Raw genomic sequence first — 24,804 nt, 5'->3', positions numbered from 1 at the left:
AATGTGTATACCTTTTTGTTTGTTTTAATGTATTTTAATGTGTATGCTCCTTATAGCATATTTAGTATTTATTTTGATTTTAGCATATGTTTCATTTTATTTATTTTAGTACATTTTAATGTCTCAGGCATCTTTATTCTTATTTATTCTAGTTATTTTAACACTCACTAGTCATTTTAATGCTAGGATTTTTATTTATGTTGCACTGACTGACTAGAAGCACTTTCAATCTCGTTGTACCTGTGACAATGACAATAAAGATCTATTCTATTCGACCTTTTTAAAATATACCCATAACTTGTCAGCACAATATTCACTTAAATCAAGATTTTAAAGCCCTTTCATTAAACATGACTTTAAGATTAGGTAATAAGACGGGGCTTTATTTATTTCACGTTCAGCTGATCTTTTAACTTGCATCTATCCATCTATTTTCTCTAACTGCTTCCATCGTTATCAGGCTTGTGGGAGGCCGGGGTAACACCCTGGACAAGTCGGCACTTCATCACAGGGGCTGACACGTAGAAAAACAAGCGTTCACACTCAGATTCACACATACGAGCAATTTACCTTCTTGTCATGAGGCGACAGCGCTGACCCTCCTCTAACTTTTACAAATGATAGGCGTATTTAATACAAACTTCCACAAACCGTACACAGGTAGCTTTTTCCATTCCTTCATTACTGTATAGAGACAATGAAGGGAAATTCAGTATGTGCAATATATACTAGTTGCAACTTGCATCAGGTCCATGACAACCCAGAGTTACAGCCTAAAGATAACTAGATATTTTGATATTTTATATTTCCACCTGTCCGTGTTATGGAATTTTCTATCCTTAGGTTACACGAGGTCACATGTGGGCCTTGAGGTCCTCAGCAGTATTAGTTGTTTGGCTTTGGTTGGGAACAGCAGGTACCAGTCTATCTCAACACTGTGGTGTCCAGGGTCGAAGAGACCTGTTGCTGCCTTCTTAGACAGATAAGATAATAGATAGCTTGCCGTTGACGGTCCAGTCTGCGTAAACAGACATCTGTGTCTCCAGACTAGAATATGCTGCATGAGTAAAAACATTCTCTTTGACTTATTCTGGACGTGTAGTATCTGTGGTTTTATCTTTGGGTTTAAAGTCTTTCCACCAGGATGAGTTGGGCAGAATGTGAGACCGACTCAGGCACTTCTGATGAACTCTGAGAGTGTCTCTAATTCTCCTTGGCCAAGCATCAATAAATAATACAGCATAAGACATCAGAACACTTTCTTTTCTCTCCTTCCTGATCTCACCATTGACCTTTGACTTCAGTAATTTCTCCACAACAGTCTGTAGACATTTGACGATTTTCCATCGTCAAATAAACAAAATGCAAAAAGCGTTTTGGATTTTGAAATCATTTTATTTTGAAATCCATTCAATGTTCCATTGTTTAAATGACTAGATATACATTCATCAAACATTTACAGTATTGTTACCACACCACAATACACATTAACAACACAGTCCAAAGACAAGTCTCTGTTGCCTCGTCCCACAACACTATAGCCACAAAAACAAACCGCTGCTCCCCCGGTAAAGACATGTTTCTGTCAGTTTTTGGAAGATAAAAATAAAAGGTCATATTAATCATTATTGTTGTTTGGAGGGGGGTTGTTGTGCTGTAAGGCAGAGCACTAAAAAGTCATTCCAGAGAGAGAAAAAGAGACAGAGAGGGCGCAACAGTTTCTTTCTACGTCCTGAGCTAGTTCAACAAAGGAAGACTAGGTGTCCCTGATACAAGTTAAAGAGTCCCTTGTCAATTCAACACAAAACAGACATTCCTAAGGGGTAAGCAGACATCACACATTTACATGACTTCTCCTCTGGGGTCTTCTCCTCTAAGTGTTTCAACCGTTTTGCTTTTAAAAGTCTGTTGTCTTTAAAGCAAATCCTTCATTGTTACTGTTCTGTGTGGTAAAACGAGGCACATTTCACAACATGTTTGTGTTGATCTGTCCTGTACTCGTGACATCCATTGCACGTCTGTCCGTCCTGGGAGAGGGATCCCTCCTCTGTGGCTCTTCCTGAGGTTTCTTCCACCTTTTTTCCCTGTTAAAGGTTTTTTGTGGGCAAGTTTTTCCTCACTCGAACCGAGGGTCTAAGGACAGAGGGTGTCACTCCCTGTACAGATTGTAAAGCCCTCTGAGGCAAATGTACTTTGTGACTTTGGGCTATACAAATAAAATTGATTTGATTTGATTTGAGCCTCTAGGATAGTTTTTTTTTTAATCTGCTGTGACATCATTTCCTGTCTGCGTGGCCCTATTGTGTCACAAACGGCTAATTCTAGCTGACGACACCAGCAGGTTGCAATTCCTGTAGTGTATGTGTGCGTGTACAAGTCATGTCTCTTTTCTGAAAGTCTAGTGTTTTATGGCATGGGCGCACGCTAAGGCACAGGTTGTTTCAGGTGGTTCAGCCGCGAGGGGAGGATGAACCGAGCTGCGTTCGAATGAGTTCTGCACGTGGGACTGACATTCTGTGAGAAGATATAATAAGTGAGTAAGTAGAGGCAGCTTAAAAAGTCAGTAATCTACTCATGGCATAAGAAATGTTTGGTGAGTTAGTACAATATAGCAGCGAGTGTGGAGAGGAAAAAGTCAAGACAAAAAGCGTGACAAAAAAAAAACAGGATTATAAAACAGCATATACTGCATTTTCATTACTGCATCTTATTTACTGTCATAACATGTCATATGAGTGTATTCAGGTTCTCTCTGTTTAATCAACAGAGATGTGATGTGTCAAAAAAAAAAAAAAAGACAGGTCGGTTTGTTCAATAACAGGAGGCAACCGTGGATGATTTCTGATAGTGATGAAATTCTGTGCATATATTACCCATTTGTTTCATTTTATGTGCAACCTGAGAACGGTATAAAAAGGAGATCTGTATTTCAGGATCAGTGCTGAGCTGCAGGCTTGACCTTTCGAATGATCGACGTACGTTTCGCTGTATTCAAAAAGGTCAACAAAAGGTCAAGTTTTAAAATCAGCCACTCAAAAGTTGTGAGCCGGCACAGCCCACAAGTGCTTTCAGTTTAAAACACAAGCGCTTAATTTAACATGTAAATGAAATAAGAGTTGAGTGAACTGAACGCACACTGCAGCATTGATGGTTCTCTATCTAAAAATAACAATTCACAAAAGGAATGTCCCCGACGGGATTCAGATCTATGGATATATAGATTACCAGTTGCCCTGTTACCCTTAAAATCTATTTACACTGCACTCTTCAATCGTGCCTTTTCAAATAAACAATTATCTGATTTAGTCATACATATACTTTAGTATAAAAATATGATCCAATTCAATTAAAACACAAATATGTGGCATTTAAGCAACAAAAAAAAACAAAACAAAAAAAACAGTACATAACTACATTTACTGTAAAATTTCAAACATTTAAAAGTATTTACCAAATGGAGGAATACAAAAGTTGATCATCATTAGTACCTTGTATACCTCATGAGTTAAAAGCTGGAGCGAGCAGTCAATGTGATCATTTTATAGCTATGTACAGTACACTCTGTTTATTGTTTATACAATGTGATGTCATTGTGACTGATTTCAAATTCATGATGGATTTTTAGGAGATTTTGGTTGGACGAGCAGATGGAGGGGAAAATATATATGACTTAACAATCAGCTGTGCACGCTTTCACCAATTCCTTATCAACATTCCCTCATTGTGGGTCTTCTGTGTGCCATGTTCATACAGGAGTCTCTTCACATGCATCATCAATCACCATAAGAGGGGGACAAAAACATCTAAGCATCTAATACCACATTAAAAAATGTATTTGGTCTTCATCGATCACCAGAAACTTGTCAAATTGTTAAAAAACAAAAATCAACAAAAATCATCTTTTGCCATTTAAAAAAGGTCACAGAATAAAGTAATAAGTGCAGATGACCACGGTTAGCCAAAAAATGACTAGTTATTTTACCCAAAATGAAAAGTTTCTGATGATATAAAAAGTCAAATTGTTGTAAAGAGACTTTTTTTTTTTTTTTAATCCCCGAGGGTCATACCATTATGATTTCCTTCCACGAAATCATATGAAAATGTGCACATAAGACCCCTGAATCTTATTCATGTGTCATGAGGACCACACGCAGCCAGTGGAATACAATAGAAGGCAGAGAGACTCACAGGAGACGGACGAGACACATACAACATACCGAACTGAGAGACAATGAAGATGTAATTCTGAAGAACGGGGCTTCAGTGAGTACACACGCACACAAAAAAAAGAACAATTAAGAAACAGTCGAATTCGTTTCGTCTCACAAATCCGCTTTTCAGTCTGCCTGGATTAAGATTGTGATGTGGTTAAGCTTGGCGTTGAAGCCCTTTTGAATACCAGGGCACAAAACAGGATGGAGTGCCAAACGTCTGCTCGTGTGTTTTTTGAAAAAAAAAAAAAAAAAAAGGCGTTTAAACAGAGGTCTAGTATAAAATCGAGTCACATTAACAGGCGTGTTTGTGCTTGGGATGTGCATTGTGGTGCATGTCCGACAGTAAATCTGTGCCTGTGATTATTTCAGTCTTGAAAAACATTTTTGCTACCTTTATTCTGAAAGTGTAAAAAAATACTATTGCCTGAACAGGGACGAGTTTTTATGTAATGATAATCCAAAGTCTCGACGCTGTCTTTGTTAGGAAGAGAAAAGTCTACGAAAAACATGGATTATTTCCAGTATTGTTACAAACAAAGTATGGCTTAGAAGATTTACAGTACAAATAAATGATTATGTTCAGGAGCCTGGTGGCACCACAGTTGTCTCTGGTTATTAAAAAACAAAAAAAGGTGAAGAAACATGGTGGAGGGCAGGTGCATGGAGCACCATCACCACCCTTTTATTGACAGCCAAATTGGCAGAAGCTGCCTTGCTTGAAAAACTCTATCATTACTGTTTCACTGCTGCCACTGAAGTCTTTTGGGCGTTGTTAGCTGTGAGGGGTTTATGGCTCTTTGCTCTTTGACATCAGTATAAAAAAATCAACTTTCGTACGTACTGCTGGAGTGGCGACCATCAAGTTCACTTTCTTTCCTCATTTTAGGGCTTGTTAAGAGAGATTGCATACATTGGTATCTAAGATAGGGGCTCGATCAACCGTACATGAGTTTTCTGCCTGCGAAGGTCCGCACAATGGAGTGGAGAGCACTGTGTCAAACCAAGAGAATCATCAGCTTCTTGCCAGGACCTAAATAGGACCTCTTGTGCTGACCAGAAGCCAAAGCTAGCTCTTGTTGCATTAGGGGGTTTTAAGTGGTTCAACCTAGCTTATGGAGGACTCTTCTTTTGTCCCTGAAAAAAAAGGAGATGTTTCGTAGAGTTGTCTTTGTAGAAATCGCCTCTCCTGGTTATTACTCCACAGCCCCTTTCAGTACATGTCTCTGTAGATCTCCTGCAGGAGTGGGTGAAGCGAGGTGTCCTCTGTCTTTTTGATCTCCTGCACCAGCTGTGCGTGCTCGGTGACCAGCTGCCGGAGGTCAGCCAGTTTCTGCAGCAGTTTGGGGAAGAGGAAACTGTCGTCTGGGTGATTGGCCAGCAGATGGAGCTGTAGCACCTGCACGATGCTCTCCTGCATTTGCTCGATGTGCGCCACATTCACCAGGCCCGGTCGGTCTGATCACAGAGGAAGCAGAAAAGCAAAATTAATTAAAGCTCTTTCACCAAAATCTTTTGTTGGAATAAAAATATTAAACACGGTGCCTTCACAATTTCTGCAGTTTGGTAATATGGAAGTATTTGTTTTGAGCAAAGAGCAAAAAGAGGAAGATATGATATACCACAGGGCAAACTAATAGCTCCATATTAATGCTATTTTCCCTGCATCCTCACCTCCACAGCAGATGATAGCGGCCACAAACAAAGCCAGGTCACTGTCGTCCAGCTCCAGCCCATTAAACTTCATTGCAAACTGAAACTTCGGCTCCATCATATCGCTGAACGGTCGCCGCAAGCTCTTGAGAAATTCCCGCGTGATGAAGCCTGAGCCGTACGCTACAAGAAGCCCGTCCTTGTTCATGCTGGAGGCAAGCATGGCGAAGAGGGCCTCGTAAACGCCGTATTTCAAAAGAGTAACCTGATCGTTGAGGTCCAGATTTGAGAACCCGGGGACGGACTTTGCAAACTCTGTGAGCTCGGTGACGGTTTCCACCGACGTGCACTGGCAGCAGTGGAAAATCCGAACTTCTGCCTCCCTGTCCTTCAGCGTTCCCGCCGAGCCGACCATCTTCGCCACCAAGGTCTGCTCTGCCAGCTGGAGGGTCTCCATGTCATGGATGACGAAAGGCTGTGGACAGCGGAGAAGGACAAACTCTTATGAGCTGTATGCGTATGAGTATGGTTAAAGATGAGTGCAACTCAGCCGGTACAGCATGTCCTGTGATTTTGGCACACATAAATAAACCTGATCTGACTACGTAAATATGGAAAAAGCTGAATCAGCAAACCGCTCTACATAAAAAACTGTAGTAACTGCGGTGTTTACCCGTAATCTTTACTGAAAGGAGAGCCCAGGGCCTTTTTCGACACTTGAATATTACCACGATGACATACATACTCTCCTTGACCCCTCTATAATTATGTGTGTCACTCAACAGAGGCTTGACGTGCAAATGATTTCTCTAAAAATACAAAACACATTTAATTTAGAAAGCAAAGCAGTGTCACTAGGGGAAAAAAACTCAAAACTGTCAAAATTAAGAAGGGAATTCGCTTTGAAACTGTGGCCCAGTTGACATAATAATAAGATGCACACAATCCTAATAATGTGCTTGGAGGTACACATGTATGTAGCAGCTATTTCAGCTCCTGCTCTCAGTGATTAATTCTAGATAATAGGTGTTTTTAGCTGCTGTACAACATCACATGAATAACTACACCTGCTGCTGTGCACGCTATGCGAGCTTTGACTCGTGAGTGCTGCGTTCACTGACAAGGGAAGGGATCAGGACGGGACACAGAGCTGTTTCATTTTGTGACCTCTACGTCAACGCAACACTCGACCATAAGACAACTTGAAGCGGATAATTCACAAAGTAATACGTTGATGAACACGGGGTCATATTTTTTACAACAATCTAAACTGTGTTCAGTATTAATCTCAGTTGCAGAATTCCTCTAAACAATGTTGCCCCAAATGTACTGACACTGTGACACTGTGCGCATAAATCTTGTAGTAACTTTGTACTTTGTCTCTTTTCTGGCTCACTGAATTGTTCCTATGTGATCCTGCAGAAGCAAAGAAGCCAAAATTATCTTATCACCGTAACCTCTAGAAGCCTCCATAACCTCGAGATCTTAGTACTTGAGTGGGTAGAGCGAGCCCACACGGCCCTTGTTGACTTTTAACATTTCCATGACGACATAATTATTACCCTTATGGATGCTTTAAGAGGTCCGCAGGCCTTTTTTTTTCTAAGGATATTGTAGTTTACACTGAAAGCAGAACCTAACATAAAGCTTCACAGTAGTACTGGCTATGTACATGAATACATGAATACACTGCTGATGGGACTGTAGTTTTGTAAGTATTTGTCCATAAACTAAAGTTATGAGATCAGCAAAAAAATGCTTCACCGTCTCATGACCATGCGTTTCTGTATGACACATATTGGCAATCCATCGAATGGTTCTTGAGATATTTCAGTCTGGACCAACCAAATGTCCAGGAGGTATTTTATTTCCCAATACATTCTTGGTAATATCCATATCCAGTGTATAGTGTAGCCCAGAGGAACAGCAACACCCTGACATTTCTTTAGCCGCTTGTTTTTTCAGGACCTAAGACAAGTCAAGACTGTACAGTATGTACTGTACTGAATAAATAATAGCAGAACAAAACCAGTTAAGTCAGATGATTAAACTGATATTCATCTGATTCAAATCTGAGCCAAGAGTGACACAATTATGGCTCAATTCCAGCCAGACACCGAAACTGATGAGTCAAACCTGATGGAAATTTTCTGCAGTTGCATGAATCGACTGGATTAAAATAAGTCGATGATGGAGGATCCACAGGGGTGATTAAACATTAGATTTTTGAGCGATAACCAAGTTGAAAGTTTTCTGTATCAACGGTCATCTTGCAACGTTATCTCTCTAATATATATGTTAGTCTTTAAATAAAGCAATAAGCAACAACAAGTGATCCAACATGTCTGGATTTATACAAAGGGCTGTGGCTAATGGTAAAATCTGACTTTCATGGGAAGTTCTAAGTCGGATAAAAGTTCTGTGACGGCATGAATGAACTCTAAAAATCGAGTGTGGATCAAACAATGTGTGCATTTCCAACTGACTGCTTTCCAATGGCTGCAGAGAGTCCATCTGGACGCTTGACGGACTTTGATCTCCAGAGGCAGCGTTTGAACGTGGCCGTGCACTTGGACTGACCTGTCCCTCTCACACCTACACATATCCATCCGTGGAATTCACAACAACTCGGGGCTGCAGTCTCTGACCCTCCACCCCTGGTTTTTTTTCATGATGGGAAGAAAATGAAAGAACCGAGGTTGCGAGGGAATGTTTTTTCGTGAGACCCGGGATGGGAAAGAGCGCAGGCACGGGGGGGAAACAGGCGGTGGTGGGAGAGGTGATGGGCTCATACACTGGCTCTTTATATAGTGTTGGTGCAAACAGATGTTTCCTTGTCCAGCTCGTGTGTTGGCCTGTGCTGCCGATTGAGCAAGTTATTTCTGTCATTGGCTGGCTGCATGTAATCTCTGAGGTACTGGCTACCAGGTCACATTGAGACATTAGATTGATTGTGAATTTTATATGTGCTCAAAAAATCACTCCAGTGGGAGGAAGAAATAAATTAAAAAGTTGCAAGACAACGTTGACCTTGATATGTGAGGAAATTCGGGTAATGACAAGAGCCATGAATACGCAATCCACACTCCACACACACCCACCCACGCAGCGCAACACCTTTCACTCACCAACCCACTACTCTTAATCAACGTACAGGGGTGCTGGTCTTGCCGGTAAGAATGGTTCGAGCCTTGGCCTTGTTCATGTTGAAGTTCTTGAGGTAGGCCTCATAAATCTGCCTGGCCAGCGTCTTCTGGTCGGCTATCTGGGGGTCTTCCACCTCTCTGTCCCCCGTTACCATCTCTGCCTTCAGCTTTAGCTTCTCTGACTGGGGCATCCGACCAAAACGGATAGCTGTAGAGAGCAAAGCAGACAGAAAAGTCAGGCTAAGATAACAGAATTGGTGTCAGTATAAATCTGTCAAGATTAAATTTACAGTGTTTTACAGGAAATGTAATTAGATCAAATATAAAAACACAGAGACAACTACTGTATAAGAACACAGAGAGAGAGAGAGGACGGAGAGCGTTTCAAAACAAGCGTAAAAATAGCCTGAGCTCCACATAACCACAACAATCATTTAGTCAAGACGCTGACATCTGGAGGAATCGCTTTCAAAATCTCTTTTCAAAAAGACACCCCGCTAAGTTAAATTCTGTTAACGTATCAGCAGAGAATAGAAAAACTGAATGTGTCCAAAAAAAAAAAATCGGTCCAAACAAAACATTGCATGTTTCAAACGTTCAAAAATAGCACCACTGCAAATGAAGAAAAGGCGGTTTAACATCTTACTGATTTTCCTAACGTCTGCTGCCAGAGCTTTAATTTTCACCCTATGGGGTGCCAGTATTCTGTCTGAATATTTCCTTGACAAACATAATGTGATAAGCAGCACACGTCTAACTGTCTTTATACCTAAATACCTGATCAAAGACCACATACCAGTTAAAAATCATAGACCTGTGTGTCTGCCAGTGATGCTGCTTGGCATTTCTTAATATTAATATAAATACATTTCACCACGATTGAACATTACCGAACCTAATTGCATCCCCAGGTCTTAAATAGCTAAAAGTAAATATAGGTTTTATGTCCATGAAAAAAAAGACTATACACACACTGAATCTCAATATACAATTTTCCAAACACAGAACAGTTCACCATAAAAGGCACTTTCGGGAACAATCCATGTCACCTATGTCTAATTCAGTTTTACAGATCCAGGCGGTCTCACCTGCAGTGTTATTTAATCTTATTAACCGCACTCGTGGAGCCACAGGGTGGTCTTTGGTGGCCAGCCACAGTCTAACGGTATAAAGCCACCCCCGCATGGCACCATGTTTTATTATATTTCACTTCGTTTTTCATTATTTCTCCACAGTCGCAGCTTCACTGGGGACACTAAGCACACACACACTCATCTGGTTTTGCTGCCCATCCCCCACGCAGGCTATGTTCAACTCGCTCGCAGCGGTAGTTTGAGCGCAGGTCAAACACATGCCGTTTCTCAGTTTTTGCTGATGTGCAATAAAACAAAAATAAATCAATAAAAAAATATGTATACATATCACTCCTGGTGGTAGAATTACCAGAAAGATGTTTTTATTGACAGCAGTTTAGTAAAAGGATGGGTTTGAACACACACGGCGCAATTTGTTTCAATTTGCTTCCTCTGGATGGGTGTGATGTGAAAATATATTAGATTAAATTATGAACAGTTGTTCTGAAAGTTTCCAATAATCCATAAAATAAATAAAGTTAAGTTCCTTCTCTCAGTGCCTGCACATGCACCATCAGGGGCTTATTTTACACACATTTTGGCCATAAGCCAACATCATAATCTAACCTCTGTGCAGAGCTAACCAAGTAGAAAGACGGAACAAGATACTCATTTCACTGCCACCCTAAATAGAGAACTGGCCTCACCCTTTACAGCCAATGCCAAAGTTAATAAGACACGAATGAACCTTAAATCTTAAGTAAGAGGTCATTCACGGTTTGGGTCAGACCTGGGTGGGTCCACAGAGATCCTATGTGCAGAATTCTGTACTATTACACAAGACCAGTGAGATCAGAACGACATTTCTATCCATTAATAATCAACATCCACAAACATGCACTGAACTTCTGCACCCACCTATGTTCTTTACTTCAAAGCCTCAGGGGGCACACACACTTTGTCTTGATGCTTTGGCAGCATTTCTGTGAAGCTTCATGCCAGTAAACACAAAAGAAAGACGGCAATGTAAACAGAATTATCTCTGTTCAACAAAGAAGGTAAAAAGGACTTCCCTTTTTTTATGCACGAGAGCGCGAGAAAATTATGAATGAACATAACAGGTTAGTGCGTATTGCACGGCGTGTTGGTTTCTAGTGTGCTTTAACACCACACACACACACACACACACAAGAGTTGTTTTTCTACGAGAGGATGCTGGCATCTCTCAGACAGCCTGATCCCATTTGGCTAATGAGATTAAAGGTGAACTGTTTTTAACCCCTCCTCACCAGTTTAAATGGGCACAAGCTGATGCATATATGCACACACACACACCACACACACCAGCCGCACCTACCGCCTTCTTTTACTAGACTATAAAAGCATAAAAAAGGAGATCAGATTTTTTTTTTACTGTATTTCCAAACGAGCCACCCGCCGTTGAAACAAATCCAGGCCAACTGAGCGGGACTGAGCAGGGATGAGATGATACCAAGCTAACAGACAGCATGAGGGCCCATTAGATTACTGCTCACAAAGTGGATGGATCATCTGAAGCTGGTAAAGCTCCACAGCGAGCGCCTGGGCAGGAGCCAAGTCTAATTAAGATGAGAGGAAGTGATTGATGTTAAGCTGCGCATAAGTCAATTCGCTAAGAACCGGTGTGAGGGGATGAGTCGGGTCGGGGGGCTAAAGACGGGACGGGGGACAGTCTGTCAGTACGTTAAATCGACGGCTGATTTGAGCCATCAACACTTCCTTCAACACAGCAAGGCTATTGATTATTGTCCCTGCCAAAACATTCAATGATGTGTTTATTGCAGCGCCTCTCGTCAGTACATGAGATCTGGAGTATAAAGTCACTGGATTCGAGAGACCTTCAACCACTTGTGTGTTATGCAATAGTAAAAATCACTTTGCCGCCACTTGCGACAGCATGACAGGGATGTCGAGCGGTTTATTTCTGAAATGAGGTAAAGCATCGTTAGAAAATCTCGCCCCTGCTTGAGTGGCCTAACCTGTGGCTGAACCCTTTTAAATGATGCATTTCAAGTGTTTCCACCTGTAACAGGTCAACTAAAAAAAAATTAAACTTTTATTTGCACCTGTCTACTCTACTATTAACAATGAATGCACATTTTGCTATGCTGAACTAGGATCAGTTGGAACATTTGGACAGATATTTACGGTGCGATTTTAGTAGCTACGTTTTAAATGAACAAAACCAAACTTTATATGCTTTAAAAAGTTTAACCATTTCAGTCAGGACCATTCAATATCTTCGACTTTAAAAATCGATTGGCGGTCGATGCAAACGGAGGGACAATGCTCCAAAATTAGCAGTGCTGTGGTCCTGATGTCTCTTAGACCACCAGATCACAAAAGATCAGGTTGCACTGGTCTCAGATCTCCTTCCTCCCCCTCTACGGTTACATTTAGGCCAATGAAACCTAATACACACATACCATAAGAGGAAGTACAGTTGAAAGACATACTACTGCTACTGCTGCTGCTGCTGAGCTTTAAGACACTACTGTATGATCATCATCTGCAGATGTCTTAAGGAAGCCTCAGAAGTCAATAACCCCACGGGACAAAGTAAAGACACAGAGTCCAACATCTGCATCCAAGTTCACTGCCACAGATACGCAATATGCCGCTGTGTACACAATCTATACGTGAACTCACTGATTGCGTTGACCTTTTCGATCCTTCTTCTCAAAATACACCGACACGCCAGAAAAAAAACAAGTACCTGCACGCTTGCACACAAAAACACACAAAAACACACACACACGTCACCTCCACAATCTGTTTTAGTGCTTTTTTTTTTTCTCAAAATCAGGACACTGACCTTGGCCAAGGGTCTCCATGCCATAAGTAAACAATATTTACCAGGATCTCAATATTCCCGGACAAAGATGAGCAGAACTGAGGTGAAAATCTGGTCAAAGGCTTATCGGAAAGAATAAGAAAGAGTTAACAGATGTTGCTCGTGCAGCTGTTCACTCTGACACAGTCAAGAGTCGAACCCAAACGTGTGATTAAAAGGATCAAACTATAGAATCATGAGCTGAATTCACAATTACAAAATATTAGTAGTATTTTTTCATGAGCTGAATTCACAATTACAAAATATTAGTAGTATTTTTTTTCTAGTACTAACACTTCCAGTATGCAAATGTAGTATCATTTATTGGCGTTATTGATATATAACAAATAATTTCTATTTATTTATATTTATTTTATAATGTTCTTACTGGAACTCCAGATCTATCTGTGCAGCTAATCTGATTATAAGTGGGCTCCATAGGTTTTTTTGAAAGTTCACATAATCAGGTGGATGGACTCACTCACCCAACCAAAGGTCATGTGATTTCTCTTCTTGTTCAACAGGTCTGCCCCAAAAAGGGGTCAGTGAGTTCAGCCGTTGCAACTCAATATGACTCCAGCACTGCAGAGGCTGCAGCACGGACAGACGCAGGTTCACACGTACTGCACGCCAATGAGTTCTAAGTAGTCTTTTCCACACATCATTAAAATGTTTAAATAGGTATTTTAAAAAGGAGCTGTCCAAGATCTGAGATTATTTTTCATTTAGTGACTTGCCTTAACATGCAACTTGACACCCAACCACGGTGTTAGATTGCTTATTTGAGGTAATGATGTGTGTACGTGCCTGCGCAATCAGTTTTGGCATCTGCACAACCGTGGTGCTACTGTTAGGGAGCGTGTGCTTGGAACAAAAGCTGCATGTGTGTGTGTGTGTGTGTGTGTGTGTGTGTGTGTGTGTGTGTGTGTGAGTGTGTTTGGCTTGAAGCGTTGCACAAACCTATCCTGCCCTGTAGGACTCACCGTTGTGGGACATGCCCACTGACAGGCACTTTTGGAAGCGGCAGTATTGGCACTTGTTGCGGTTCTTCTTTTGGATCTTGCAGCGACGCTCACACCTGTCATACTCCAGCTTCAGACGGATGGTCCGCCGAAAAAAACCCTGGAGGAACGAGAGAGGGGAGCAAAAACACACAAAGGAAAAAAAATGATTAGCATTAATGTTTTTTATTTCTGATAGAAACAGCTGAAGACTGACAGGAATGCGGGGAGAGAGAGAGACGGGGAATGGCATGCAGGAAAGCCTGAAACTTGAACTAGACTCTGCTGTGATGAAACCAGTTTAAAGATCCAAGAAGAAAAAAAAACAAACATTGACCAACTCTTTGTGAAGAAATTAGAAAAACAGTTATTTATTCCCATATGAATGGTGCCTGACAATATCAGATACATAGTTTCACCATCAGCTTCTCCTCGCTTACACAACCTTGACCAAAAAAACATTTTGTCAAGGAACAGATGGACCAAGAGGCATGTTTGCATTTGAAAGGGGGGGCAGAAAATGGCCTTGAGAATTGCTAAATAACATATTTACTTAATAGCAAATTGCATTTTTATCTAAAACTGTGTGCCAAAATACATATGCCGGCATAGCATACAATGCAAGAGTACACAGGCATGAGAGGACCACGTGAGCACAGGTTAAGTAACTCTGACTCTCACCCACTAACCTCGAACGCCACGTGTGTGCACACACAAATATACACACACACACATACAAACAAGGGTGATATGAGGCTCAGGCAGAACTGGAGTCCAGGCCAAGAGGGCTTCATGCCATCTGCGCTGCTAGTGTCCACTGTTGAAAAAGGATCAGGAGGATGACATCACAGAGGTCAACCTCCTCCTATTTCTGTTCCATGACCAAATAATATCATGCAGTGGGGGGCAGCGAGGGTCAGGGGGTGCACGTGAGAGGGTTATATAAGATTATTTTAAATGTTTTCTGCCAAATTTGATAAGCAGATTAGCTGTTGCTTATTCAGCCGTGGAGTATTTAATGCTGTAGAGAAATAATCACGTTTTAGGGTGATTTAAAATCCAAAAAATAAATAAATAAATAACTTTTGTGCTAAGTTTGTGCCAGTCATCTATATTTTATCCTTTACTTTCATTCTAACTCACTTTGCCTTTATTTACTGGGTGTAGGGTTTGTGTGCAGTTAACATATAGTCATGTGATATTTTTGTGACTCCAGGAGTCGCAGATAACCACCTGAATATTCCATTCTGATATTATATATTTACAGGCATACAGAGGATTATGAGATACTGGGGGCTGGAAAGGGGAGCATCTGCAAAAATCCTGTCAAAAAAAAAAAAAAGGCCGCTTTGGGGCATAGTCATATCCTAGATAGATGTTAGGACACATACCATTTACTGTATTTAATGTCTCTAGTCGCTTCCCCTTTCCTTCCTATGCCCTCATTTCCTGTCTCTTTTCTGTGAACTCTTCCAATTCTCAAAATTTTGAGTCGCCTTCATGACAGACTTGATTGAGAAATGCTGATTTTAGCTGATCCAGCAGGTTCAATCATGACCTTTTGGCACTTGTGAGAGATGAACTTTTGACTCTCTCCCTAACAGATATTACACTAAACAAACTCACCTTGACTTTTGTGATGACCTATTGTTTTACACTTTTACAGCCCCTGGTGTATGCCATACATCGGGAAGATAACTTTGACTTTGACCAAGCCCTTTGTCCCGTCTAGGTAGTTCTGTATTGATCCACAGGTACGCAATCATACACTAAATCACTAAATCCGTGAGCCGCTTCTCTGATGTGAATGCTTATCCGACAGCATGTTGACATGATGGAATCAAATTGAGTTTATGTATCGCTGTAGAAATGTTGCTTCAAGTAGCTGCTTTCCCTTCAGTTTTTTTTTCCGTCCCTTTTGTGACTAACAAGAAGAACAGAATACCGAAGGCTGATAAACACACACACACACACACACACACACACACACACACGTCAGGTTATACTATCTTTGTCCTTCGGTGCCTCTTAAGATACAGCCTTGGGATTTTTCTTCAACATGACTGGTAAACAATTAACTGAAAGATTATTGAGCAACCACGTGTCTGAGGCTGAGGCTGGTAGTTCTGATACTTTTAGGAGTTATCATTAGTCACAAGACACACTGCCTCTGGATTTGTGTCCTGGCATGTCCTACTTTCTTCAGTGTTATTCTCAGAAAAAAAAAAAATAAATAACTTCTTGGAACTGGTTAATGTGTAGTAAGAAGGCTGTTTATGATTCTGATAATTGACTTTGGGAAGAAGCGATTGATGGATATTGGCAGGAATATTGACCGAAGAGGAGAAAGCAGCTGTAAGTAAAACAGAGTGGAAGATGAGACGATAAAGCAGAGGTGTGTGTGACAGCCTGGCCGCAGATTCAATCCTTCAATGTCCATTAACAAGACTCGCCTTGCTCCCTCACCGCGTTGATCAAGATCTAACACGGCATCAAAAAGATACAAGCACTTGTTTGACTGCATAATTCATGCGTGTAATCGTCGTCTCACCTTGCAGCCCTCGCATGCGTGGACTCCATAGTGATAGCCCGAGGCGCGGTCAGCACAAACTCGACACTCCAGGTTGAGCGATGAGGAGGAAGTTGAGAACTCCTCCTGGCCCGCTGCCATCCCGTAAACGACCGACGACGGGCTGGATGCTGGCGTCAAGGCATCTGCAAGACACAGGCACACGGATGATTTAATGGGTCGTCGCACTATTGCCCCAGACTAATTCACGTAACAACATACAATGACAGATCACAGTACACACTCGGGCCAGCTCAGCGAGACCTATCATTTAAGGCTGGTGAACAAAACCAAAGAAAAGACCAAAACCAGTAATTAATGTACAAAGTATTGTCTGTGTTGCCAAAGCCATCCAGCTTATCCCGCTAACCCATACATTTATATTGTTGGTCAAAAACCTTTAAAAACAATAAAATGATAAATGCACTATTTACTGCTGGGAACATAAAATAGTGCAACTTTTAAAATCTGAATTTTCTAAGCTTTTATAGTCGTCACATTTTTGCCCTTTCTACCAAGAAATCCTCAAACACATGCAAACATACAAAGTATGTCAGAATGTATAATTTCCATTGTTGTGTACCTACAATCATTCTCATGATCACGTGTTTAGAGAATGTGCACAATTTTCATTGTTGTGTACCTACATCATTCTCATGATCACGTGTTTAGAGAATGTGCACACCTGTGTATTGCTTGTGCATGGAAAACCATTAAGATAACTGCCAGTCCTCGTTATAGCACTAAAGCTCCTCGTGGCTTCAACAATCTGAACTGTAACTACGTTTATCCACATTTTGCGCCACAGTTTCCTCAAGAAGGCACGAAACACAACTGGGTGACTGCAGCTGCATTTCCTGTAGATCACAGCCATCGGTTGGTTCAGGGCGTCAAACCCTCACAACTTTCTAATGTCAGAATTTGGAGAGTTTTTCTCTCTGAAATCGACTGTCATGCCTACTTCACAGCAGCGGCAACTGTGTGAAAGTGAGGCATACAGAATTAAAATTTTTGATTCTTTATATCACTAATTCTATAGTTTTTCTAACTGTGTCCAAAAGTGTGTGTGGTACCCCATTTGTACTATTTATCACTCTCCGCTCTCTCTATGTCAGCTCATCTCTAAACTGTCTTGCCTCGCGATTAGATCACACTTTGCATGAACAAGTTCATTTCAAACATTCCTATGACTATTTCCCATTCCTGGTGAAACTCGATAAACGGGTGTTTGCGGTGTTCAATTTCACGCATGGGCCTGCAGACTATGTAATACAAGTTAACAATTAATACTCTATCACACTTTGTTGCAGTTTCAGCTTTCCTCCAGCAAAAAATTACGGAATTTGTCTGACCTCTTCGCCCTGTCACAAACAGCGTATTACTGATCTTCCAGAGGACAACAGATCATGGGCTTGCCATAGGTGCCAACAGTTTTTCTATTTCCACCTTGTGAAGGAACATGGTCGGTAGAATTTTCTTGGTACACAAATAGAAAAGATAAAATGTACTAAACGGTGGCACTAAGTCAAGCCACATGAGTTGGGCGAAGTACGCCAGAACAGGGATAAGCAGCACATTGGCAGCGGAGGTAGCTTGGTTCCTGTCTGGTGCAAGTACACTGTTCAACTAACTGTGGTCAGGAAAAGCATGTGAGTGTTCTTCTGCCCCTGTCTCTCACTGCTAACATCCCAAACACCCATAAAAACACCCTCTGACTGACTTTTCCATGACATCATCAAATTTTCCGTGACGCTTTCTCCCCCTACTTCCCTCTCTTCTTTCCTTCCTTCTTTCTCATTCACACCCTGTATTCTTCCTTACATGTTTATCTTTCTGGACACTTTATGGCTTCTTCACTTGTTGAATATTTTGGTATAAATACCCCACATATACACATGTTTTTTTTGTTCACAGAGACAAAATGGATATTTCCTAAGGGTGGCGCACGGTGGCTGAGGAATGTGTAAATTCCTCATTGAATATGGGCCGTGGACAAGGGCTGAGACGTAAAACAGGGAGCATAGAAAATCAGAGGTAGTAAGGAAGAGAGAAAAGAAAAGTATGCACGGTATTGGCAGGGAAATGCACATGACACTCGGTAAACTCGGTTAAAGCGACAAGGACAAACTGATTAAGATCAAGGTACGATTGCCTAACAGGGTTAAGAAAAAAAAAAAGTAGATGAATCGGACAATATGATTAAAGCAGGGTCTGTCAAAGGATTGGAGGGCAGCTTTGTTGTAGGTTAAGGCAAGAGGTTAAATTAGCTGAAGTGTATGTCCTCCCTGGCGTTCAGTTGAAGCAAATTAGGATTAAGGGGCTAAACTGAGGGACCCCTGCTCAACAACAACAATGTCAAGAAGATTCCGTGTGCTCCCGGGACACTTTGAAAACTGTCAAGCAATAGTAGTAGTAGCATAGTATCAATAACCTCAAGTGATCATTTCATTCAGTCTTAATGTGAGTTCACCTAGAACAGTGGAACTTTCAGAGCCATTGCTGGAGGACTGGTATTCGGGGACATCAGGGGTTGAGGGTGTTGTTGTTGATGGACTGGGAGATGTCCTGGAGCTCCTCCATGCCGCCATGAAGTCGTCATCGGCGCACAGGGGGCTGCCCAACACCGAGTCCTCCAAGGGCGAAGGGGGATGGTAGTGGCTCTCCATGTCGACCATTGCGGTGGAGGAGCGGGATGCCGGCACTCTCACTCATCAGACTGGAGACAGAAGACAAGGGGTTGGGGTGGGGGGAAAGACAAAGAGGTCAAGGAGATGACAGAAAAGACCAGATGAATTTCATCCCAAGGTCACCCATGTCTCTGAATTTTAGAGACTGGAGTGCGTTTTTTGCTAATGCCCACATCAGCCTGATAATACACTCACCATGACAATTGCAGATGTAAATCCACCACCTTCACGTGTTAGCACAACATGTCTTTTGGCCGTGCAGCATTTGGACATGAATCAAAGTTTGTGGTACTGGACAAATAAAACTTGACCTGACGATGGTGCAAAATATGAAGTCAAGGGATCACCAAAGTGATTACAGTTCATCCTGAGAGGGACATGGAAGTCTGTACAAAATGTCCGCACAATCCGTCCAAGAGTTGTTGAGACATTTCAGTCAAAACCACCACGTGGCAGATGCCTACAAACTGATAACATCATTATCAACATCAACACCGCGGAGTAGCACTGCTTCCAGTCTTTCAGTGCACATAACGCCATTCAGGTCTACTGAGTACTGCTTATGCAACGTGTGGCCACTCACACCAACAGGTGCTGCTGTTTGCTATGGGTCAGCGTGCAGTAAGGAATGAAGGACTCAGAGTATCTTATGACACAACACAGACCCTGTCCACTCCTCTGAGCTATTCACTCTAAATACAGTAACCTTATCCTCGCAAAACCTCACAGTGCTGCAGAAAGAGAAAGACAGGGAGGACAGAGAGAGGCTGAGAGGGAGGCTTTAGAGACATGTGGGGGATGAATGTAGGTCACTGGGCTGGCTTAGGCTGCACTGTGACAGCAAGGCCGGGGTCTGGGGTTGGCTAGAAGAGACATGACAGACTGGCTTTTGCAGTTGAAGATGAGATTTTGCTGAATTGCATAGTGGGAACTGGGAGGAGCTATGGGATACACATGGAAGTACAGCAGCAGAAGAGAAGAAGAAGCGGTCTCATCTTGATGGCTACTAGCTTGGCGACAGGAGAGAACCTCATTTTGCCTATTAGGACTCCAGACTCACGCATGTAAACTAGGTCAGTCTTCAGTAAGCCCTTTCCATCAGGCCCTGCTAAGAACATCAAATGAGGGAGGGTGGCGGTGGGGGTGAGGCTGGTTATGTGGCTATAAGGCAACAGCTGCTGGTTGTTCTCAGCCACTACACACCTTTACACATGACTGCCTTTAGTTTACCTTACGAACCCAATATGTGTAATGTAACGGTGGGCTGCCGAGACGAGGGATTGACCGCTGCTCAAAATGTTTGACCTCAGTGCTCCCTGTGAATCTATTTTAAAGATCAATAACAGAATGACGACAGCCATTGAAACTACAGATCATTTGTATGATCACCTTTGGTGATGAAGACAAACACAAAGAGATTAAATAAACGTGATGTTATGTGACTGCTAACGATGAAATCTGTACAATGAGACCTGGCTCAAAGTCCAGCCATGCGATGAGGATAGATGAGCCATCCTTAAACATCCAGAGCACACATTGTCTAATAAGAAATATGAGTTGTTGTGAGTTTTGTTGCTTAGTTTAGAGCCCGTCGACCGCAACATGGCAAAAAAAAATGAAAATGAAAAAAGCCTAGCTGCTCCTGCACTGAAAAGAAAGTCTCAGCACTTAAGCTTTTGCAAACAGAGGGGAGATTTATGATCCAGTTGGAATGCCTGTTCTCACCATGGAGGCGAAGCATTTGAAAATCTGACATCGTAACGTCTCCTGAAAACTCGGTAGTGGCAACCTTCGCTCAAGTGCACAGACTGCAGTTCCTCAAACTGCCACTTGACGCTACAGCTAATTTCCATGTTTATGGCACCGTGCTGAGGTTGTTGAACAACCAGGCTTTCATTTATGCGGCCTCAGCTCCACCCATGCTCCACGCTTTGCCCATTTTTGGATTAGCCAGGAGCCGTCGAGGCAGGACTGTCGAGATGGTAGAGGCCCGAGCTACCACACTCTGAGCCTCAAAGCAGCACTTTGAAAACCTGTGGGGGGGGGCATGGGACTATGTCCACATTTTATACAGTCTATGGTCAGGACCGTTGGGAAAGACATAAAAGCTCAAGAAAGACAGAAAAAATCCCAATGAACTCTCAGCACAGATGACCTAAATGACCTAACGGTAGAGACCCTGTAGATTCCCACCCTCTAAAAAACCTACTCTAGACGACATGAAAAGAAGCCTGGCATGTGAGTGGGCCGCTTCTCACTTTACAATACATTGTAATTCTGAATGGAGGCAGTGTTAGCACTGCAAGGATAAGCAAACCTCTTTAGCATTCAGCCTCTAGCTCCGACCTTCAGGTCTTCCTTAGAGGGGGACATCCTGCCCATACCTCACTCTCCTCAGCACTGTCTCATTACAATACTGCTCAATGGGGAAAAATAAAGGATACTCTTGCTACAGCTTCACTGACACCCCTGCTGTCTGTTCAGACAACACTCCTTTAACCTGGTAAATTATTTCTATGATAAGATGGACACATTTTGGGCTGGGAGTATGACAAAATCCAGAGTCAGAGTTTATCTATGCATATTTTTTGCTGACACACTTGTGTCAACACACTTGCACGCACGACCTTCCATTTAATAACTAACCTTGTGTTCCCACCAACATAACACGAGAATGTAAAACACTCAGAGACGCCTAACTGCGGGCTGCACAGGTTTTCATGGATTGAGACAGAGAAAAGACAGAAAGGGACCACGGGGGGTGGAGAGGTGCCAGTTAAGCTACATTACAGGGTCTTTATCAGCAATGCGAGGAGACAGAGTGAGCAAGTGACGCAGAGAAGAGAAGAAAACAAGCGGTTCCTCAGGGTAACAGCAGCCTTTGTCATCGAGGCATCAAGACCTCTCTTGTGCTCACTCAACCAGCTGCTGAGGGGCAACTGCGCACACTGAGAGGAAGATGTGCAGTAGGTCATACGTTTTGTGTGGTTAGGTTGGGGTTACTCTCCAAAAAAAGGGTGAGGGGAGGTTACACTGACAAAAGACCACTAACTGAGAGCCATCAAGGTCGCCATGACGATGTCACGCAATGTCGAAACGCGGATTCACGCTTTGGATCAGCCGCGGCTGGCGGTGCAGCAGACGTGAGCAGGCGGATACGAGCTCCTACCACTGGAAAATAATCATACAGACTTGTGTGTTGGTATGTCGTACCTGGATCACTGACCGGATGTAGGAAGGGAGCATAAATATCCATACAGTCCGATGGATTCTGCACAGTTGCTAAGCATGTTCACCCAAGCCCCCCGCTCATCCACTGCGGTTGAGACCCCACATTAGGCAGGCAGGGCATGAAGCTGCTAGTAAGCTCTGGCTGAGGCAGATAAACATGCTCTGAGCCAGGCATGTAGACAGCCTCCTACACTCCAACAGGAAAGGACATAGAACAGCATGAAGTTAGTTTACACAGCTGTCTAAAACCTTCAACAAAAAATTCATCTACAAATCACCTGGACTGTTGAGCTGACGTTGTCAATGGTGTATCCATCACTCAAGTTGTCTAATTAATTACCATCTCATCCTGGGCATCCACGCAAAGCTTCTGCTTCCATCACACCCCTCGATAATTAAGATTTTTTTTAATCTAGGCCTTCCAATGAAGCTCCAAACAATGTTTGACAGAACACTCCGATACAGCTGGCAAAATATTAGAGGTGTGTACGGGCTTGTCCTGCCAAGGCGTGGAAAAAAAACAATGTAGGAGACACACCTTGGCAAGAGAGGAGATAAGATAAATTGCTCAAGTACTATGTGTGCTAGAATAAACCTGTATCGCTACCAGTCTATAAAAGGTTTTTTTCCTAAAGGCAGTTGGTAGTTATACTTTAAGAATATAAAAACCCATGACACCCTACCTTCCTCATGCAAGAACTTGAATCGTCCATGCGCCTTTGGTCTCTGACAATATGACATCCAGCGCTACCAAAGAGTTTGTATGATCATTCAGTATGTGTGTGTGTGTGTGTGTGTTTGTGTGTTTGTCTGGGAGGGGACCACAGGTTAATGTTTAATCCACCAATCCTGTGGTCTGAGTGCTGACAGACCTGTTAGAAGAAGGGCCCCAGGGAACATAACGGTGGTCTTAGAGCAGAAATATGGGCTGATGGGGGGCTGTCCACCGCTCCGCTGCCTGCCATTGTTTGCAGAGTTCACTCTATGAGCTCAGCCTGGACCGTCCCGCATGTAACACTCAAGTGAACCTTTATCCGGGGCTGATATTGCTGGCCGGCGCCCTCTTATCGTTATGTGGATTGACAAAGTACAGGCCGGGAAGTAATTGGACTTTAGCTGTAGTCTGCGAGACAACCTTGAAGAAACCACCCCACTCCTTGACAGAGCACGTTTGCCCAATGTGTGTTGCGCTTTCTAAGGAATACACTTACAACAATACGTGCCTGTTCATAAGCTATGGGCCTTGATATCGTGCACCTAAATGTACATTACACAACAAAGTTTGTCGATATTTAGACTTGGTTTGCAAATTTGCAACAAAAAAAAACAAACATCGTATGACCTATTCAATGCTATAAAGCTTATATATTTAGATGCATTATTTACTCATTTAAAACAGAAATGTAACTTTGCCTGTACTACATCATATATTTATTTTATTGTACCTGATCGGTTTGTAAGATACAAGACATGCAAAATCAGCGCGTTGTTCTTTAAATATTTGCCCACCATGGCCAGTCAGACATAATAAAACCATTAACCACCATCGTTCAGACCGCCAAATGAGATCTAAATGTCAACAGTGCCTATGCCTTTAAGTCTTAGCGTCAGCTTTAGTGATATGAAAGCAGAAATGATTACGCTTGTCTACGACAGTTTCATTACAGACAGGGAAGTTACCAGGAAAATTTGCATCGATTTTTGAAACCATCCTCGTTATTTTTTTTCTAAAAAAAATAGAAAATAAATCTTAATAAAAGGTATTTTAGCTGGTTTATGTTTTCATATGTTTAATGCATCATATTCTTCAACCACAGGAGTTATTGTCTGCATGCTATGTGAGGACAAGTGTTACAGTCTCGCGTATTAAACGCCCACTGCACTGCACGCGGTTGAAAACTAAAACAGTAAGTTACATAAACCACCAAGTGGACTCTGACCTCTACACTGACAGCGTGTTCAGTGTCAAAAATAATATTAAATGTTAGCACACACGCTCACAAGACCCGGCCCACACAATGTGACCATAAAACACCGCAGAAGGTGCAATGTGACAGTGTATCAACGTTACCTCAGGGTCTGTGTGACCCGACCCCCTTCACACTGGCTGTTTTAGCACACCATTACGTGGTGGAAAGTGTGCTGCTGTTGGTGTTGTGGAGCCAAAACAACCACATGGTGAATTGAACGTTTGGTGACGTTCTGTATTTGCTAAAAAAAAACAAAAAAAGGCCAAAGAAATAAACCCAGCCTGTAAGAAGCGGAGACTTCCTGGTAACTTTGAATATTTTCTTATGTTCTATTTCAGCAAATTCCAAATATTTTTCGACCCATGCCTTAGATCTTTCTTCTCACCTTTCC

General features: G+C 42.3%; 1 protein-coding gene across 1 annotated transcript in view; it reads right to left on the bottom strand.

Annotated features, from left to right (window-relative positions):
- Nucleotides 1-5,424: 5,424 nt before the first annotated feature.
- Nucleotides 5,425-24,804, bottom strand: part of pparab (peroxisome proliferator-activated receptor alpha b) — a 34,125-nt gene continuing 14,745 nt past the window's right edge. The window contains exons 3-7 of the mRNA XM_010733429.3: nucleotides 16,508-16,671; nucleotides 13,939-14,077; nucleotides 9,019-9,218; nucleotides 5,886-6,339; nucleotides 5,425-5,669 (exon numbers count right to left, since the gene is read on the bottom strand). Coding sequence (XP_010731731.1) covers nucleotides 5,425-5,669; nucleotides 5,886-6,339; nucleotides 9,019-9,218; nucleotides 13,939-14,077; nucleotides 16,508-16,671 — 1,202 coding nt within the window. The remainder of the gene's footprint in view (nucleotides 5,670-5,885; nucleotides 6,340-9,018; nucleotides 9,219-13,938; nucleotides 14,078-16,507; nucleotides 16,672-24,804) is intronic.

The sequence above is a fragment of the Larimichthys crocea genome, chromosome XXI (genome assembly GCF_000972845.2).
Source record: "Larimichthys crocea isolate SSNF chromosome XXI, L_crocea_2.0, whole genome shotgun sequence".
Lineage (NCBI taxonomy): Eukaryota > Metazoa > Chordata > Actinopteri > Sciaenidae > Larimichthys > Larimichthys crocea.
The sequence above is the reverse complement of the archived record's forward strand: the minus strand, read 5'-3'. Positions and strand labels throughout refer to the sequence as shown.